Genomic DNA, 20,564 nt, shown 5'->3' on the forward strand with positions numbered 1-20,564 from the left:
TAATCAGTTTTGGCCTGATCGAATTAGTGGGCAGCAACCACAACAAATATTCTATCTCCTATGTATGGACACCATCAACGAGTATATGGACAACCACATGTCATGGGTAATTCCTTCTCTCAGCCACAAGGACAATATAATCAGCCCATGGATTTGGAAACCCCCATGAATAGCAATTATCATATACTCATGGAACATGGATCAACAATATTCAAAGAAAAACATTCATTTGGTGCAAATACTCATGGGCAGCAACATTATAATAGCCAACCTCATCAATTTGAGAGGAAATAGAAGGAGAAGATTACCATTTCCAATTTCAAGGGCGATAATGCATCCCCAACTGAATTAGAAGAATGGTTTGACAAACTTTATATGTATTTCTCTTTGTATCCTAGACCGGAAAATGCTAAGGTCAAGTTTGCAACCCTACAATTGAACGGATATGCACACACTTGGTGAAGGTACATCTCAAGGATCGGCCACGAGTTGTTGATATGGGAAGCATTAAAGAGAGCAATGATCGAAGTATTTGTATCTCCAATCAAAAAAGAGAGGCTAGAAAAGAAGTGGTATGCTCTTGAACAAAGGGAATTATCGGTTAGAGACTATTCTAACTAGTTCCTTAACCTCTCTACGTATGTGGATGGAGTATCCGAAAATGCAAAGCTGAATGAATATATATTTGCGCTTGAATCTTCTCTATCTTCGGAAGTAGGAGCTATGAAACCTTCTTCCTTACAAGCAGCTATACAATTGGCTGAAAGGTATGGTCAAAAGTACAAGAATTTTCCACCAAGAACAGGGCATCAATTTCAGCCAAATCAGACCACTAGGACAATTGCTAATTTTGGGCAGACAAAGACTGATTTACAGCATGGAGGAAAGCAATCAAATACCTACAGTAAGATTCGTTCATTTCCTACAGTTTATGGGTCAAAACAAGGCACTAATTTCAGATTTAATGCTGAAAATAGATCAGATGGAAAAAGGACTGAAATTAGTAGAAATTTTTCAATTGCTTTGGTGCAAGGCAAACATGTTTCCAATGACAAGCTGAAGGACATATACGCAAAAGAACTATGCTACAAATATGGAGAGAAATGGTCTCCCGATCATGAGGCAAAATGCAAAGCCAAGAATGTCAAGGTAAGCATGATCTTTGAGGAAGATTCCGATGTTGAAGCAAATGACGGCAATGTGTTTCAGCTTGAGAGCCCATCCACTCTTGAAGAGATGCATGACCATGAAGAGGACAGCCATGAGGAGTTTTATGATCCCATGGATGGTTTTCCATTCAACCCGGGTGGATACTATAGGGATGATCCTTGGAATAATCTAGATTCTTTGAAGTTATGCACTATTTCCCATGACGCACGGAATGGTTCTAAAAGGGATAATACCCTATGCCTTAAGAGGTTACATCAATGCAAGAATGGCTCATATTCTTATTGACACCGCGAGTACTCATAGCTTCATAAAAACAAAGTCTTTTGATGGGCTGAAGTTGAGCATTCAAAAAATGCCTTCCTCTTTACGGATTCAAGTGGCAAACGGAGCTTATGAGAGCAATAACCAGATTTGCTCTAATGTTCCTATGATTTTATCTTCATCATGTACCACTTCGGTGAGTCTTATTGCTTTGGAAATGGGCCCCATTGATGTGATACTTGGCTGTAATTGGCTGAAGAGTATTGGCAGATTTACCATGGATTTGGAAAGGCTGCAAATGGAATTCCAATTGCATGGACAAGAAGTTATTCTTCAAGGGATAGAGAAGAAGAAGTTAGAGGTGATTAATCCCAAGAAAATCAAGAGGAAAATCAATGCTAAGGCTATCAAAAGATGACGTATCAACGAGATAGTAGGGTTTGCAGGAAGGAACACGAAGTGAACTCGACAAACATGGAGAAGAGAAAAGAAGAGAGAAGAAACTCTAATGAATGGAATGATGAAGATCTGAATCATGGAGTGAATGTGATACAAGGGAACAAGGCTGCCGTACCACAAGGAACATGATATGGCTTCTGTCTAGGAAAATCAACAAAGAGATGAGTAATTCCACATTCAACATATCTAAGATCAAACATACTTGCTCCCTTTCGAGGCAGCATGAAGAAACATGCCCTGGGTGACCACAAGTCCAACATGTGATTGGTTCTTGGGTCTAAATGACCATGAACTAATAGCTAATGATGCTGCCCACCAAGTACCATCAAAAGTACATAAAATCAAGATAATTCATTATGAAAATTTTACATCAATACCCTGCGAAGTCAAGTTCTTGAGAATAACATGGAACTGGCTTAAATGAGCAGACATTGTCATATTCTCATTCATGCGCAAGTCCATAAGCTGCTTCAACCAATACATCCAACTTACTAGACTTTTCTTGTCATAGAGGTTCTTGATTTTATCCCAAAGCTGCCAAGCACTCTGTGCTTCCTCAACCACATTGTAATGCACATAGGGTTGAAGGTCACCATAGGGGTTTGGCAAGAAAACTAGACAAGAGAATTGGAGAAGTGTCTTCAAGAGATAAGAAAATTACGGTGGATGTTTAAAAGTACAAGAAGTACTTCTTGGTCAATCACAAGGGTTTGAGAGAGAAGATTGTATTAGGGTTCAAGAGCTTAGACTCTAGAGATGGAAGAGATAAGAGAAGGGTTGAAGGTTCTAAGCCAAGTCATTGAAGATGTTAACAGAGTTTTCAATTTCAAAATCTTAGTAAAGATAGAGCAATCATGGAGCCACGAACCACGAACCACAATGTCCTCCTGAAGGGGTGTGAGGGTAGTGGAGAGGCTAGAGAGAAGACGTGACGGACTGAATAAATCAACCGTAAGGAATGAATGAAAGAGTGGCCTATAAATAGGCAAAGTCAGTCTAGGATGGCACCCTCTTTTTGGGGCTATAAACCCTAAACTCAAAACACAGAAGCGCAAAAAAACACAAACTGCGGGTGAAAGGTAAAGGGTTTTTCAACACCCCCTCTCAGGCCCAAAAAGGGGAACAAGAGAAGAGTGAGGTGGAGATGCAATGCTACATGCAAAAGAATGCTCATGCAGCAAGTGCCACTTGGACAGTGTCCCTTGTGGGAAAATTATTCACTTACCCAAGCACCCTAGTACAAAGATGATGAAATCATGCAATGCAGAGGAGGAATGTCGGACTTTGTGTGGTGCCGAGAACCATAAGGATATGCCCGTACTCAATCTCGGGAGTTGGCTCCATGCTGACCAAATGACCAAGGCAAGAAGAAGAGGAGAAAGAAGATGTAGAGGATCCCTAAGATCCAAGATTTCCACCTGAAAGGTAACCCGCAATAAAGAACAGTAGACAGAGTGAACTGGAGAACCTGAAACTCAACCTCAGGAGAGAAGCCACTAGCTCCGTGCATTCATGCAAAAAGGAATACGAAGGCCTCGTCACCAAGTCATGACTGAACCTCCAAGGCCCCGACCTAGGTAGATCCTCGAGATCCTGGGAATCAATAGGTGAGATGACTGCAGGAAGGAAGCCACCCAATCCAAGGGTAAAAGAAGAAGGTAAAAGGCCTCCGCCAGGGTGCATGAAGGATTAAGCAGTGGGTGGGGACTCCCTTTGAAATTTAAGGAATAGGAGCCCCCTCTGAAGTCGTAGTAGATGTAGATGCCTTCTCGGAGCGCAAAGAAAGATCATCCCCCTCTGAGGTAGTCTGTAGATAGGGAATCCAAAAACTCATGGATCACGGACTCCAAAATGTCTGAGGATGAAAGAAGTGCCGCCGGTCATGTCAAAGAAGGTATCTAGGGTGGTAAAGAATTCCCAAGGGTGGCCTCTCAAACCTGAGTAGGCGAGGGTGAAGGGTGGAGCTAAGACAGAGCAATGAGTGGGTAACAGTCATTGCTTCTCAATGGAGAGAACCGCGAAGCCAAAGAAGAGAAAGGAGTCGAGCAACCATTGTCTCTCGAAGAAGCAGATTGACGAGGAGACGGTATCAAACACTCACTGTCTCTCGATGGAGCTGATTGCAAAACCACGGGATGTAATAGCCATTGTACTCGAAAATGGGTGGAAGAAGACTACCACTAGCATTGCAACGATCTCCAGGAGGTTGTAGCGCCAATCGATCCTCCATGTGCTCGAAAGGACTTAGTGCGCATCGGATGAGTCTTATTGCCTTGAGCATAGTACTCTGATAACCGATGCAAAACGATCTCTGTGGCCCAAAAAGAAGAGGTGGCACAAGGAGTGCCTAGGGGAAGGCGCATAGACTCCAGGGGGTAGGGAGCAAAGGTCGAAGTCGGCAAGCATTGGTAGTGCATCCGGTGATGCCACAATAGAAGCACCCAGTACTCTGGTTATCTGTTAGTAAAGATGCCATGGGTACCAGTGTGCCTTACTAAAGAAGAAAGAGGTGGCAAAGATCAACTACCATGAACCACGAACCGCAATGTCCGCCTCAAGGGGTGTAAGGGCAATGTGAAGCATGAACTGCAATGTCCGCCGCACGGGATGGGAGGGCAATGGAAGGGCTGGAAGTCAGCTCTCAATGGGAGGAGAATGCTACCAGCAGTAAGAGGTTGCAACTAGTAGAAAAACGCAGGTCAGGAGAGAGAAATACTAAAAACGCAGGCTACAAGAGAGAGAAAATATCAAATGCAGACTGCGGAAGAGACAAAGACTAAAAACAGAGGAAAAACCAGCAATAGCAGTCACCATGCTAAAATCAGCTCCGAACTATGTGTGATAGGCCGGAAACAAGCACGAGCCTATTATAGACAGCAATGGCTAGCTTGGACCGTAATGTCCTCCGCATCCAGGGTGTGGGGAGCAAGGTGAAATACTTGAAATCGGCAAAAACGAGATTGTTTTTTGAATGGAGAGTGATCAGCAACAGTCGCTCCTCTTGTAAACAACTGCAAACTACTGCGGGTGGAAAGCTGGAAATAGGCGCCAGAGACTGTAGATGATAGCAAGGAACAATTGAGATTGCGATACCCTTCGCAAAAGGGATATGGGCAACAAGCTAAAAACACCTAAAACCTGTAAAAACGGGATTTCGATGCAACGGAAGAAGAGGAGAAGTGGATGCCGAATCCGCCACCGGTCTTTGCCATCATTAGAATGAAGGATCTTTGCTGTTGTTTAAGCAGATCCAGCTCTGATACCATGTCAAAAGATGACGTACCAGTGAGACAATAGGGTTTGCAGGGAGCAACACAAAGTGAACTTGGCAAACATGGAGAAGAGAAGAGAAGAGAGAAAAAACTCTGATGAATGGAATGATGAAGATCTGAATCATGGAGTAAATGTTCTACAAAGGAACAAGGGTGTCGTAGCACAATGAAGATGAAGACAGCCACGAACCACGAACCGCAATGTCCTCCTGAAGGGGTGTGAGGGTAGTGGAGAGGCTAGAGAAAAGAGGTGATGGACTAAATGAATTAGCGGTAAGGAATGAATGAGAGAATGGCCTATAAATAGACAAAGTCGGTCTAAGATGGCGCCCCTTTTTGGGGCTGCAAACCCTAAACGCAAAACGCAGAAACGCAGAAAAACGCAAAATGTAGGTGAAGGGTTTCTCAATAAAGGCATGTATGTTCACTCTTCTCTTGTCTAAGATTGATGAGGATTAGTCCTCTTCAAATCAACTCTCTACACTTCCCAAGGACATGGATCCTTGCCTTTGCAAATTGTTCGAAGATTATGATGATCTACTTCAGCCACCCTCTTCTCTTCCTCCCAAACATGCAGTGGATCATCCCATTGACTTGCTTCCAAATACCAAGCCTAGCAATAAGCCTCCGTATCATCTCTCAAAGGTGGAGAGAGAAGAAGTTGAGCACCAAGTAAAGGAATTACTTGAGATGGGTCTCATACAACCAAGTCAATCTCCATTTGCTTCTCTCGTTCTTTTGGTAAAGAAGAAGGATGGATCATTCCGTATATGCATAGATTATCGTAAATTCAATAATTCCACAATTAAGAGTAGGTATCCAATACCAAGAATTGATGATCTCTTGGATGAGTTGAAAGATGCTAAGGTCTTTTCAAAAATCGATTTGTGATTGGAATACCATTAAATGCGTATGAAGGAGGGAGACGAATATAAAACAGCTTTTAGGACTGAAAGGGGACTATATCATTTGATGGTTATGCCCTTTGGTCTTTCAAACGCTCCATCAACATTTCAAGCATTAATGAATAAAATACTTCAGCCATTCTTGTTTAAGACAGTTTTGGTCTTCTTTCATGATATATTGATATATAGTAAGAGCAAAGAACAGCATTTACAGCATGTTAAAGAGGTGTTTGACATCTTGAGAAAGCACAAACTCGTTGCCAAAGCATCTAAATGCACGTTTATGACCAAAGAAGTAGAGTATTTGGAGCATATTGTTGGGAAAAATGGTATCAAGGTTGACCCAAAGAATATCTATATAGAGCAAGAGCGAGAGAATAGATATGATCTCTGTCTCTCTAGTAGACGGAATAGGGATGAGAGTAGAGGTATGACTTCTAACCAGATTGATAGAATAGGATAAGGTTTTTCAGTGTCTTCTCTTCTCGCATTAGAGTAGAAGAGGATGAGAGACCTTCTGCGTATCCCCTTCCTTGGGTTGAATGGAATGATGTCTCTTCATCTCACAGAATAGTGTCTCCTCCTTCTCGATCAACGTCTCGTCCTCGTCAAGATTGCTCGTCCCTCTCTTGGTATGGAGCCAAATGTCGCACGGAATTCGTGTAAGGGTTCGTGAAGTCACTCGCCGCACGGATGAGAATTTGTTGTCGATCTTCAAAAATAGGCGAGAAGCTTTAAGCTCAACTCAAGCCAATCTCCATAGCGACTCGCGATGTTGGAACTTTGATATAGGCGAGGGACTTAAAGCACATCCTCAAACCTTCTCTTCGGAATTCGATGGCAAGATCAAAGAAGGCGAGGGATAAAATCTCAACCTCAAGCCTTACACACACTTGTGATTTTGATGGCCCTTCTCCCCTCCTTGTCCTCCCTTTTATAGTTTTTCTCTACTTTCTCTCATGTGTGTTTTTTCTTATGCTTTTTTCACCATTTTCGTTTTTTCTGCCCTGTGCCTGTCTGCAACTTGTTTGGATCATAACTTCGTCATATGAACTTTGAATATAGTAGTCCGGGTACTCAAAAACGATCGGAACGCATCTGGTCGATAAGCTAACGCGGCCAGAATTACCAAAATCCATCATAAATAGGCGAAAATGACGATTTTCGTAAACCGCATCATTTTTCTCCATCTTTTGTCTTGGACGACTTATTCCCTTCAAAATAAGTCATAGTATATGTTTGAATCCATCTAAAGTGGAAATTAAGTCATCTAAACATCGTACTAGAGATTTCAAACTATTCTCGTAAACCAATCATGCTTCCTATAAATCTTACATCCCATACGACTACCATTCAGTCTATGATTGCTTTGGCTGCCCATCATGGTTGAACTGTGCACCACAGCCTGATATTAACACTACATTATTATATGGGAAATTTCAAGAAGAAGTGTATGTACAACAGCCCATTGGTTTTGCAGTTAAGGGATCCAAAGGCTTGGTATGCAAGCTAAAAAGGCTTTGTGTGATTTAAAGCAAGCTCCCCGAGTTTGGTATGCAAAAATTGATGTCTTTGCACTCACCCAAGGGTTCATTAACAGCTCATCAAAATCTACTCTTTACGTATGTAAAAAGGGGGAATCCTTGCTGGTCATATGTCTTTATGAAGACGATCTTCTACTCACAAGGACACATACTAATTAAATTTCAGCATTCAAGCAAAGTCTACAGTAAACTTTTCAAATGTCAGACTTAGGGCCTTTGCACTATTATTTGGCCATTCAATTCATCCATGATGCTAGAGGCATTGGATTGTCACAGTCCACATATATTGGTAGACTTCTTGAGAGACTTTGCTTACAAGACTACAATTCAGTTTGCACACCAATGGAGATTGGACTCAAGCTGTCCTTGCATGATGACAGTAATTTGTTCGACATCCATACATATGTTCTAGTAGTTGAATGTCTCATTTATTTATGCAACACAAGGCCAGATATTCAATTTGCAGTTTCAGCCCTGAGCAGATATATGCACAGCCCACGCATGTCGTTGGCAAGCTGTGAAGCATGTTTTTTGTTACTTGTAGGGGACTAGGACTCTTGGATTGCTTTATGCCAAGAGGGGACCACTGCAACTACATGCTTACACTAATTTAGATTGGCCAGTGATTTTGATTCACACCACTCTATGAGTGGAAATTGTTTCTTTCTTCACGGATCTTGCATCTCTTGGCTTAGCAAGAAACAATCCACGCCACACCATCTTGTAAAGCTGAACACAAGGTAACTTTCACTATCACAATTGAATGTGTATGGCTGAGACGTTTGTTGGCTGATTTTAATGTATTTTTCATAAAGCCTACTCCTTTGTTTACTGACAATCAAAGTGCCATAGCAATGGCACGGAACCCAATGTTTCATACACGCATGAGACTCATAGAGATCCACTATCACTTTGTCAAAGAGAGGCTACATGCAAGAGATATCAGCCTTGTCTATTGTCCTACCATCAGTAATGTGGCAGACATTTTTATCAAAGCTCTTTCTCATGACAAATTTGAAGCATTCTACAATGCTTTAAATTTGATCTCCTTTGGTGGATGATCCTTGTATGGTGATCACTCTTCACTCCAAGGGGTTTGTTGGGTTTGACTCACACCTACGCTCACAAAGGAGTGTTGTTGATCCTTGGTATGACACTAGGGCACTTTTTACTCTCCTTACAATATGTTTTTTTCCCTAGTTATATTTTTCTTTATTTTATGTGCTTATGTTACACAGTTCGGGCACTTATCATGTTTTACACCTTCGGGGTGTGAACGCACATTGACAACCCTAAGGTTTAAGGATTATACTTTGTACTTACACATTACTCTTTGAGTATTGCATTGGGAGTCGTACCTTCACTCTCACACTCTTCATTGTCAACTCTGTACTCTCAATTGAGCTTCAATCTTCCCCATCTCTCACACCTATCTCTCTTAGCTTGCACAAGGCTAGAATGACCTCTCTCTCTCTCTCTCTCTCTCTCTCTCTCTCAAACGTCTTTTTCACTTACATGGGCAAATTTTGCTAAGTGACTGCCTTCTACTTCCATTTTTCAGCATTATCTAACTTATTAAATATATTTTCAAACTATTAATAAATAATTCCACCAACCAATAATTAAATTGGCTAGGCCAGTTTGTCTCCTAAGTGTCCTTGAGAAATTATTGACCCCTAGATTGATTAATGCCTAGTCACTAATGTTACCACCGACATTAGTGGCCAAGAAATTAGTGTAGGCCCAACTTTGACATTAAGTACCACCTAGCACCTAAGAGGCATAACTTATTACAGCTTTTGCCTTTGTCACCAACTGATATCTCGAAGTCCTAGGTCCCACACTATGAAAAAATTAACTTGCAACTCACATGTGTAAGTCACATTAGCACATTTGATGAACTTTTATCAAATGCTAAGCAAAGCAATAAAAATTTCTCGTCCTCCTCACACTCAATACTCAGGGTGAGTGAAGTAGGATTTGCCAAAAGGAGGCCCTACACACAAGGCAACAATGCTAGGAGGAGAGAGCACTGCATAGAAATCTAACAACATCCAATACCTATGACAGCCTACAAGGCTCCCCAAGAGACCATACACTTATCATCTAAGCCTTCTCTTTCGAGTTTCCACTACCTTCTAGGTGCAAAAAGGAGATGTCATATGCAAAGAGTTCTCACAAGTACATCAACCTAGCACGCTCAGGACTTTGCAGCCTCCAAAACTAATAGGGTAGAGGGAGAACTTGCCCGAAGGAGGTGATGAAGCTAGCCGCTAATGTCTACATGTGTTTGTATCAACAAGATGAAGTTTTGGCACAACTACTCTGCTGCACAAAGCATGTTTGGATGGGATGGGGGATTGGACAGCCCCTCTTTGCACCCTTCACACAGCAAGAGTTGCTTCAAGCCTTCCAAGCCTAGGACAGGCAGGACTCCCATGAAAAGATGGCTCGTCTAGGTTCTTTTGCAGCTCCTGGGAGGAGCAGAAGCACTCCCTGTTGGTGGCTTTTCAGCTTGTTTTCAGTACTGAGCAGATGTTGGCTAGCCTCTTTGTTGCCTAGTTCTGTCTCCTTCACAAAGGGAGTCATACGGGGCAAAGTTACTGGCACCCCATCACTCTCTTATCAGTGGCCTATAAGGCCCTGGCAAAGAGGATTAGCAGTAGACTCTCCCCCAAACCTGAAACATATATCATCCACAACATTTTTGCATCTGGAAGGAATGTCCTAGACATATTCTTATGTCCTTCAAGGACATGGAGTGGGCCCAACACAGCTGGCACGAGATAGCAGTCCTTCTAAACTTTGAGAAATCCTACTAGAGGGTATATTGGCACTTCCCAAAAAGTACCATGGAGTGGCTAGGCTTTCCTTAACTGTGGATCAGAGGCGTTTCAGCACATTACAGGACAGGAAGCAGCAGCAGGGTGATCATAAGGGGGCAGAAGGGAGAGGAGTTTTGCCTCAAGAGTTCAGTCAAGAAGAGGTACCCCCTGACCCCTCATCTCTTTCTAGTCTTTGCAGAGGTGATGTCCTATTTCCTCAATTCGAGAGTCATTAGACCATGTGATATCTGATTGCTGTTACTAATGTGGTCTAAATTTCAGATTCAAGTGTACAAAGACGGAATCTCACATGACAGTTATGTAAGAAGTGGAGATACGAAGTGCCAAGGCTACTGGAGAGGACTAAATGTCTGACACCAATTTTATAGACTGGGAGGGGAAACCTTCCTGATCAATCTGCTACGTGGTGGGAGTCGGCACCAGGTCTGACTATCACAGGCTGATTGGTCCAACTTGCGACTACATTATCGTTCGATTGCCTTGTCCGCCTTGCCAGTTACCTATTCACCAGGTCAGTCTCCTGTTTGCTTTCCAAGCACATCTATCTCTGCATTTTCACATCAACAACCATGTCTACTATGAGATACGAGGAAGATAAGATTGCCTCCTAAGGGATAGCTGTGGACTTCTCTCTTGCTGTACTATGGTCATCTCCTACTTGTGCGACCATTGGGAGACATTCATTGTCTTTGATCATGGCATGCTGTACTGCTGTACTGTCATGAACCTATCTCCTGCAGCATTTTGCTGTGTTTAGCTGGTTTTCACTACTGTTCCACCCAACAGTCTTCAAGCTGCTCACATTCATTTGGAAACTTTGCTGCCACAGTATTTGGACAGCAACCCATTCTCCACCCCTTTCATCACTAGCAACTAAATGAACTAAAACTTCTGCAATGTGTTCTAAATATTTAACAGTTGAAGGGTTCAACTTTACTGTCAGGACATCTGATGTTTTGATAAAGAGACTTCAATGTGACACGTTCATAATGTCAACGTAAGGCTATTCATCACCTGCTCTTCATGCTGTGAATATGGTACTGTGTACAAGCGAGAAGCACTCCCATACTCCATCATAAACCTTGCATTTGGTTGAATACTTTGGCAGTCGACTAGATTAAGAAACGGTCTTTCTATAGCAATCATGCTTCCTTCACTGGAAGGTCAATAAAAGGAAGAAACCACCATTCTGTCAGACACCCTTTTGCAAAAACGGTTAAAAGAAAAGTTGAAGAAGATAGAAGTTTGAATTTCTAAATTTCTCTTCATTCACACTCGAGTACATTTGGAACAAGAGCATCAAGTGAAGTAAGTTATGACTCACCTAAAAAGAGAGGAGAGGCAAAGTTGTTCATCCCAAAGAACCAAAGGCATTTTGGTACCATTTCCATCACACAAAAAAAGTTTTTGTCGTTTTACATGATTCCAATGTGCATGAATCTCAACTTCACCAATTTCTTCCAATCTATCCAAAACATCATGTCATAATAAGTACACATAGCTGTAACATGACTTTGAAAAAGGCATTCTTCAGTTTTCTTAAGTTTGAGACCATGAAAAAAGATTCAGGAGCACTATATGAAAGTAAAATGATTTGGTTTTGAAAATTCGGAGACCAAGAAAAAGAGTTGGGGCCATTATATGCCAAAGAAACATGAGGACCATCTAATGAGATCAGGACAGAGGAAAAAGAATCAGGACCATTAAACAAAAGCAAAATGATTCATTTTGTAAATGTTTGAAACTCAGAAAAGAGTCAGGACCATTAAATGAGAAACAAAAAAAGCCACTCGCTCCTAAAATTAAAACTGCATTTTTAAATTCATTTTTCTTCTCTTAATCCCCACATTAGCCAAAGAAAGATATATAAGCATTCAAGCAAAGAACCAGTGCACCCTACTGCATGCAGTCACTAGTTACAACAAAATGCAATGAGGGCTATACAACAAGCTGAGAAATTCACCAACATGCAACAGCCAGTAAACTGGTAATTCGACTAAATGCTAGTGGGATGGTCACAGAGAACCAGTGCACCCTAGTGCATGCAATGGTTAGTACAACAAAAAGCAATGAAGGCTATACAACAAGCTGAGAAATTCACCTGAATGCTAGTGGGATGGTCAAGCAAGAATGGGCCAGGTTACTGGAATGTAAGCCTAGCAACACTCAACTACAGTTGCTATGACCTGCATTATATCCCTATTTTTGTTCTCTTAATCATGACTTGCAAAAAAAGTGTAAATGAATGTCAGTATACATTCAAGGTTCCACTCTCCTTGATTTTTGAAATGCTTTTTTGAGAGGATACTCAAATGTATAAAATGACCTTGACCAACATGTAAAGGTCACTGGTGGCTTCTGGCCAACATGAATTCCCATGTCCATCACATCTATAAACAGCAAAGTGAGGCTAGGGTGCCAATCTAGCGCCATAACCCCCTGAATCTGAATCACAAATATTTCTTTCTCAACCACCCCAAATGCTCCAAAGAGAGGTTTTTTGAAGTCAATTGACCAATTGTTTGATGCAACAATTCAGGCACTTTCCCACTAGGACTCTTCTTGCATGAACTTTATTTGATTCTCACTTTACAACCTCTATTGTGCCATTTTGCAGTTTTAGGGCTTTCACATTTTGCAGGTTCCATGTCTTCTGGTGGCTACACTTTTAAAGCATCTCCATTAAAATGCTCACCAGTTTATATATTATTTTGTAGATTAAATTGGTGAAAACTTCAATTCCTCAAAGGGCCACGTGCCATGTTAGCAGTGCAAGTGGCCCCACATTCATGAAAAGCACATATCTGGCCTATAGAGTATCATTTATGAAGGCAAGAGATCATAAAGAGGTGTCCACAAACAATAGCAACTGGAATATCAACCAAGGCATGATAGAGTCTGATTGCAGCAAGAGAGCTTACCCAAAGTTAAATAAAAGGATCATCCTTTATTTATTCTCTTTATCAGCTATGTATTGGATCTCTAGAGATTCACATTGCAAATAATCAGCTGCTCTCATGCAGATTTCAAAAGCAATAAGGAGCTGATCCACTTTTGGGCATTTCCACTGCAAAGATCAAGCAAGTGTACTCTAAGTAGATAAAGCCGCTTTGCAATGCTTCTAGCACACCAACGTTCTCTTCTCTACAACAAAATCATGCTGGACTAGGAAGGGGGCAGGATCTCCTCTAACTCAATAACCGGCTTCATGGAACCCTAACTAACAGAAACCATTCAAAGAGAAAATTCTAACTCTCAAGAACTTGGTAAAAGTTCAAAGACCAATGCACTACTTGCTGGCATGATGAAAATCTGAGGATTCTACCAAATTGCATAATACAGGATGCACAGCTTTCTTGAGTGCCCTTGGCATCTTGCCCAAAGAGCATAAGCTTCTAGAAGTTTTATCATCATCTTGCACTGCAACATTGAGCTGAACCAATTGTAGTCAATTCCACTTGCAAAATACAATAGCACATGGTCCACCCTTCCACAATTTCATTATTGGATAAGTATAAGAAAATATAAGAAGATTTACAAGGAATCCACATTCAAGCACCTAATACTGCCAGAGATCATTTGCAGGAATTTGAAATATAGATTAATATTTCTTTGGTATACTAAATTGTAAGTGTAGCCACAAATGGCACTAAGACTCACAAGAACGTAATCAAAGATACAAACAAACCTATGGCAGTCTAAACAAAAGAGAGATCTTACAAAGAAAGTGTCCAGGTTATATAAAAGAGAGACCTTGCATAGAAACAGCAATCTGAACCACCTCAATAGAGCAATCTACACAGAAGGAGCATTGAAACAGTTCAAATTAAAGAACCACCTTGCGTAGAAACAGCAATCTGCACCACCCTCTACAGAGTCCAATTGAATGCTAGAAAACGTGTCGGCACAAAATCTTGCACCCAAAAGCAATGCATCTTCATCTTGTTCCTGCTTTGAGAAAATTGATTTCACACTAGGAAATAGATCAATATCATCAAATTTAACTATGGAGAGACAACCACCTCATCCAACAGAATAACAAGATATTCAGTGGGAAGAAGGCGTGTTTTGCTTGATCCTGCTACTACTGCAGTTCGAAGGCGGCATCCTGTTAGACGAATTTCCCGACCTTTCCTCAACACACCGTTTCTTTCATCAATAAGATCATAAAACCTGCACATGCCCACAATCATACAATATTGAATGCTGGTAACCTGTATGAAGGACTCAGTACAACTTGGTATTACAAAATGAATCTGAGACCTGAATGTCCGACTTCTGTTTGAAGCCAAACTGGACAGGTGCATTGAACAATGCAACACAAGAGGATCATGCCAAAAAGTTCAACTATTCTTTTGGCGAGAGAGAGAAACTTGAGCCACCATACATAGTCATGTTTCCCTTATATGAAAAGTGAGACCATAAGAGTGTCCACATATATATACACAAGTATGGACCACCATACAAGGCCAAAGGCAAACTCTAATGACCATATGAGGACCAACCTGAAAATGAAGCCAGGTGTACAAGACATTAACAATTGGTTGATAGGCCCGATGCACGATCGTGTCCTTACTTTGTTGGTTTGGGGAGCAGGGGGGCTCACAGCTAGAGATGGCACGGGGATCTTGCTAAATTTATTTACACCTTCCTATAACTCACCGAAGGTCCAAGGGCCCCACAAGAAGATGAATGGACAAACAAATAGAAGTTCCAATCTCACAGGTCCATCCTTGCTGAAATGCTCTGAGTCAGCTATAAGGGGATGCTATAGAGGCCTCTAGCAAGCTTCCTGCCAAGAAAATAAGGTGACATGCCCGCTTTCCCTCTCCCCCTTCCTCCTTATGGCCCACATATGCCCTACCAAGAAGGTACATGCAAAGGCTGCATTAAGACCATCAAGCAGATGAATCTCAATGCTTGAGCCTAGCCACCACAGAAGGTCTATTCTGGGGCAATGAAGCAGATGAATCTCAATGCTTGAACCTAGCCACCACAGAAGACCTTTTCTAGGGCCATGAAGCAGGTGAATCTCAAAGCTAGAACCTAGCCACCACAGGAGGCCTGTACTTGGAAATATTAAATAAAAAACATCTGCTAGACAGCAGAAACATAGCTGGCCTCCACAAGCTAAGAAGCAACAAGAAGGGATATGAAGCAAAGAAGCATAGGAAAAATGGCAAGGATCCTGGATTGCATCTCCGTTAAGCAGTATGAAGTCATGGAAACAACAATGCTTAAATGACCAGCCATATGATCAAATACATAACTAGCCAGACCAATACAACAAAGATTAATATCTTGGTCTTGCTGAATCGTATTCAAAGTCCAGCAATTTGTATATACTATATCCCTACTTGCAGTTCTAGTTCATGATGCATGAAACAGTGAACCGAATCAACTACTAACTAGTATACATATCAACAACAGTGCCACAAGCAGTTGTACAAGCAGCCTACAACACATTCAGATAGATATAACATTGCATCAAGGGACCCCTGAACGTTTTCTGAGTATGTGCAACAATGGAGCCAAGGTGCGACCCCTCTTTTGAGCACCAAGCAATCCTCTAAACCATAGTGACAGGGTATGGCTCGGACACACCCCCAAGATGCCAGCATGCCATCCCAGACAGTGTGCTCAAGGGACCAACAGAAAATATGTATGAAGTCTTGGGCTTGGGTTGCAACCAAGCCCTCCACACACATGCCTTACCCAAGCATGATCTATATCTGTCCGATGCACTAAGCATCATCAAATCTGCACAGGTCAAATTATGCCATCCACTTCGCCAGCCATGAGTCGATGCTCATCTCATATCCTAGTCACAAGAAACTTCCATTTGCTAGAGTCACAGGTATGCAAGAAGACATCTCTCTTCCTAATCCTCTCAAAGCCATCCTACATCCTTACATCTCTCGAGAAGAATTTTTCATCTAGCCCCTCAAATGGTCTGCATTATAGCTCACCAGATTGGTTGTTCACACCACCATTGTATTTATGATGTACTTAGCTACTCTGTATAGAGTCCTTTGTACTTTATACTTTACCTCAAGCATCTTCTCTTCGAAATTATTAGAATTTTCTTTTTTTTTTTAAGAAATTGCCGTTTGCTAGCCCTTTCACTCAAAAATGGAATTTGCAATTAGATTCAGTTGTCATTTCCATACACCAGTTTCCAAATGTCTAGCCATAGCCTTGCCCAAAAATTTCATTTATCTAGTATGAATTGGTTGAAATTCTCACAACCTTTGTCAACTTAGGTTAGTGTGCCAGTGTAAAATTTTTCCCTCCACATTTTAAGTAACAACATTTCTGTGTTCGATGCTTCCCCAGCCATTTCCTAGCTGTTTCCATTACCTAGACTTGGGCTGCCGTTCATTGCTACAGAGATGATGTTGTCGTCGCCATCATCATTGCATGTCACTAACCCTAACATTTCTTCCTTCCACATTGAGGGGATCAGGGTGGAATTGAACAGCGATTGTCCTCATGGCTCCTAGCACAAGCAGTAATTGTTCACATTCTCAGGGGGAAGAGATATCACCTATTCCCTTGATTGCTCATTGATGCGTTCTGTGGTAAACTCATCAGGTTGTTGTGTCAAGCTAGGATTAGTCAAACGTGAGAAACTAGGTAAGCTCATGATTTAATCATTGGGTACATCCTTTAGTTCGTTCTGAGTGGTTTGGACCTACTCTTTGAGCTTGTCTATTGCAGCAAGCTGTTGGACGGGGTCTAGATAAGTGCGGTCTTTTGCGAGCATCTCTTTTTCTCTGGGTGGTGCAGTGGTGGCACTTTCAGCACTTGAGATAGGAACTGGCAACTGCTAGCTGTGTTCAGGAGAGGCCTTCACTCTTCAGTTTAAGCTTAGCCCTTTTTTGTCATTTCTTAGCACTTTTCTTGCCAGTAAACCAAACCATTCAAGGTTATGTGTCCTTCGAGACTGATTCCTTCGGCCTTTCTTTTGGCTGGTTGTGAGCTGCATCAAAATCTGATGGAAACGGAGGAGCTCTAGCACTGTGTGTGTGATGCATGTGTGCATCTGTGCTGCCCATTAGTACATGATCGTTTCCAGCCTGATCATGGTTACCATCTGCCCACTTGCAAGGCAGATTTCCTCCCTGCCACAAGACAGCTGGTGGCCAGCATTTTCGCATTACTTTATTGTAGGTCCAGACTCCAACTATTTCAGCATTTCAGTCGCCTCCATTCTCTTTCTCTCATCACCTGCACTCTCTTCATTCCCTGCCACATTCTAGTGCCCTAAGTTACACAGTCCGGCAGCATGCAGGGGTTGACTGTAGCAGCCTTGTATGAAGAAGAAGATCAGGGCAAATTTTGGTAATTCTTTTGCTATGCTCATTTGCTCTCTCTTCCCTTCTCTCCATGATCATGATCTGCTTCCATTGTGCACTCCCACATAGTATCATTGCCAACAGAGAGGAACTAGAGCTGCTACGACAAGGAGACCTTCATCAAGTGATGTGAATCACTCCAGATTGCAGTGTTTTCAGCCTAGCAAACATCCTACTGCTGGTCGATCATCAAATACAGCTGTTTCAGTGTTTATGTCACCTCCTCCAGCCCCAAAGACCTTCTTGAGCAGGCTGCCCTCAAAACTTGCATCCCTCAAAAATATCTAATCGAAAGTGATGTCACATTTCTCATCCCCCAAGTATGACATATTCTACCATAGTCTCCTCAACTCCAAGGTTCAAGGTGCAGGGACAGCCAATCTCACCTTTGCGGCTGGCACATCTACAAGTGGCTGCAAAAAGCAGGAGAGCAAGAAACCAAAGAAGGAACAACAGGAGAAGGAGAAGGATGAAAGTCCAAGGGTCATCTGAACTGCCCTCACTATGGGAAGATGACCCATCCGGATGAGAAATGTTGGAACAAATACCCCCACCCTCAACTTGGGACAAAAAGACTCAAAGCGAAGGTTTCCAAGGCTACATTACCACAACATCAAAGTAAGTCTTTGTCCATGCCCATAATATCGATGACAATGCACTTGCTTATTCTCCAAAGAATCCTTGGCTAGGGGTGGAGCATCTCGCCATATAACCTACCATCAAGATTGGATATAGGATCTCCACGACAGAGGGGACTCTATCACCATGAGTCACAATTCTTCTATGCCTCTTTGAAGTGTGGACAATAAACCATTACATGCTGATAGACAAGATTCAGCAGCATAAGTCCTCTATGTACCAAATTTGGCGTTCAATATTCGGTATGTTCAAGGCCTTACACAGCTGGGTGCCCCAATGGTCCTTGTGTACTATGACAGAGGATACTTCTACTAGTGGTTGTTCTATAATCCAGTGCACTAGAGGGTGGTCTATACAAGCTCATAGCCCTTGCTGCCCTTTCTTCTTCAGCACTTGGGCTACTATGGTATGCCCATTATAGACAATTGAACTTTGATTCTATTCAACATGCCAATCAAAAGGGTTGTTTGAGACGTAAAGACCATTGGTGCCTATGCCCAAGGCAACCAAACTACACCTAGGGACCATCTACTCCACTGGAGCTTCTCCCTACAAATTCTTTCAGCCCATGCACACAACTTCTTTGGGCAATGCAACCTTATGCTTCTAGTTGATGACTTTTTCAAGATATGTTTGAGCATATTTTTTCCAGCTCCAAACGAAAGCTTAATTCCCAATTTTTTAGAGTGGAAGATCTTTGTGGAAACCAATTCATTCACAATTCAAGAAATTCAACTCTAAAGAGTTTGATGGGACTTGCAGCTAGCATCGCATATGCATGAGTTTGCCAACACCAACACACCATTAGGGAATGGTGTAGTGGAGCAATAAAAGTAGGATTATTTTGGAGATGGCCCACTCCATACTTGAGCACCAAGGGTTATCACATAACCCTTTGGGCTGAAGTGGTTTCGACAATCGTTCATATTCACAGAAGTCCTTGCCCATTCCATTGTACGATATGACTCCATACAAGAGTTTCTTTGGGCAAAAGCTATTTATAGCACATTTTCTCATCTTTGGATGCAATGGCTTTACATGTATTGACTAGAAAAAGAGATGCCCGGTTCATGTGGCACATCTTTGTTAGATACAATGAGATCACCAAAGGCTTTAGACTCTACAGCACCAATTCCAACAATGTGGTGGTGAGTTGGAATGTTGTGTTCAATGAGGCCTTACCTCTTCTTCAAACCCTCCTCTCAATGCTGCACCAATACATGGATCTTCTTCAACTAACCCCATTCTAATCCCACCCTCCAAACCATCTATTGCTTCTAGGTTAGCTCTTCACACCCGTCCTCCTTCAGCACCATTTGCTACCTATCCCTTCGGTAAAGCTCTCCCCATGCCCCCCCCCCCCAAAAAAAAAAAGCTTTTGCTATTCCTCGAGCTTCTATGAGGGTCAATGAACCTTCTGAGGAGGATTCCCCTTCCTTGATAAGGAGAAGTTGTCATTAGATATAGATGCATTACAAGTACTTGAGACTTCATGTCCTCCTTCAAACAATCACCAACCTTTCCTCATTCCCCAATGGTTTCAACAATTGATGAGGAATCTAGAATCGCTTCTCTTCTAGAGTCACCAAAGGGTCCTTAGACATAATTGATGAGGAATCTAGAATCGCTTCTCTTCTAGAGTCACCAAAGGGTCCTTAGACATAAGCTAGGTTTCAACAATTGATGAGGAATCTAGAATCGCTTCTCTTCTAGAGTCACCAAAGGGTCCTTAGACATAAGCTAGGTTTCAGTATCAGTTTGGGCATTTACAATGTGGAGGAGCTCATCTTCATAATGCCTTTTACTACATATGAAGCATTATTGGCACATGTGATAGTGCCCATTTGGGGTGGCCAAGTACAATCTATACAATATGTTCAATATGCCAATATGTACAAAATGGAACATAAAGAAACTTTTAAGAATAAAATACGTTGTTTCGTACATTTGTTTAAAAATAGAAACAAAATTATATATAAAATCATCTCACACATATAGAAAATATGCAACTTAAAGATAGATAATAGAAAGTAGTAAAGCATCATACTTAAGACTCTCTAAATGGAGCATCCTCTAGAACAATTGATAACGCAATAGAGAAGCTAGAAGA

General features: G+C 41.8%; 1 protein-coding gene across 10 annotated transcripts in view; it reads right to left on the reverse strand.

Moving 5' to 3' along the window:
* The window catches only part of LOC148011081 (Nucleic acid-binding proteins superfamily), a 229,967-nt gene that overhangs the window by 126,366 nt on the left and 83,037 nt on the right, over positions 1 to 20,564 (reverse strand). For 9 of the 10 annotated variants that reach the window (XR_015689510.1, XR_015689514.1, XR_015689512.1 and 6 more), the window contains 4 exons: positions 14,480 to 14,630; positions 14,296 to 14,405; positions 11,782 to 11,922; positions 11,472 to 11,613 (listed from right to left, as the gene is read on the reverse strand). Coding sequence is in view for 4 of the 10 variants with exons in the window: in XM_087671737.1 (XP_087527863.1) it covers positions 11,472 to 11,613; positions 11,782 to 11,922; positions 14,296 to 14,405; positions 14,480 to 14,630 (544 nt within the window). In the remaining 6 variants the exon portion in view is untranslated. The remainder of the gene's footprint in view (positions 1 to 11,471; positions 11,614 to 11,781; positions 11,923 to 14,295; positions 14,406 to 14,479; positions 14,631 to 20,564) is intronic. The other variant, XM_087671738.1, reaches the window with a different exon arrangement.

The sequence above is a fragment of the Lygodium microphyllum genome, chromosome 29 (assembly GCF_053477565.2).
Source record: "Lygodium microphyllum isolate KBCC chromosome 29, Lygodium_microphyllum_v1.1.10, whole genome shotgun sequence".
Taxonomy (NCBI): Eukaryota; Viridiplantae; Streptophyta; class Polypodiopsida; order Schizaeales; family Lygodiaceae; genus Lygodium; species Lygodium microphyllum.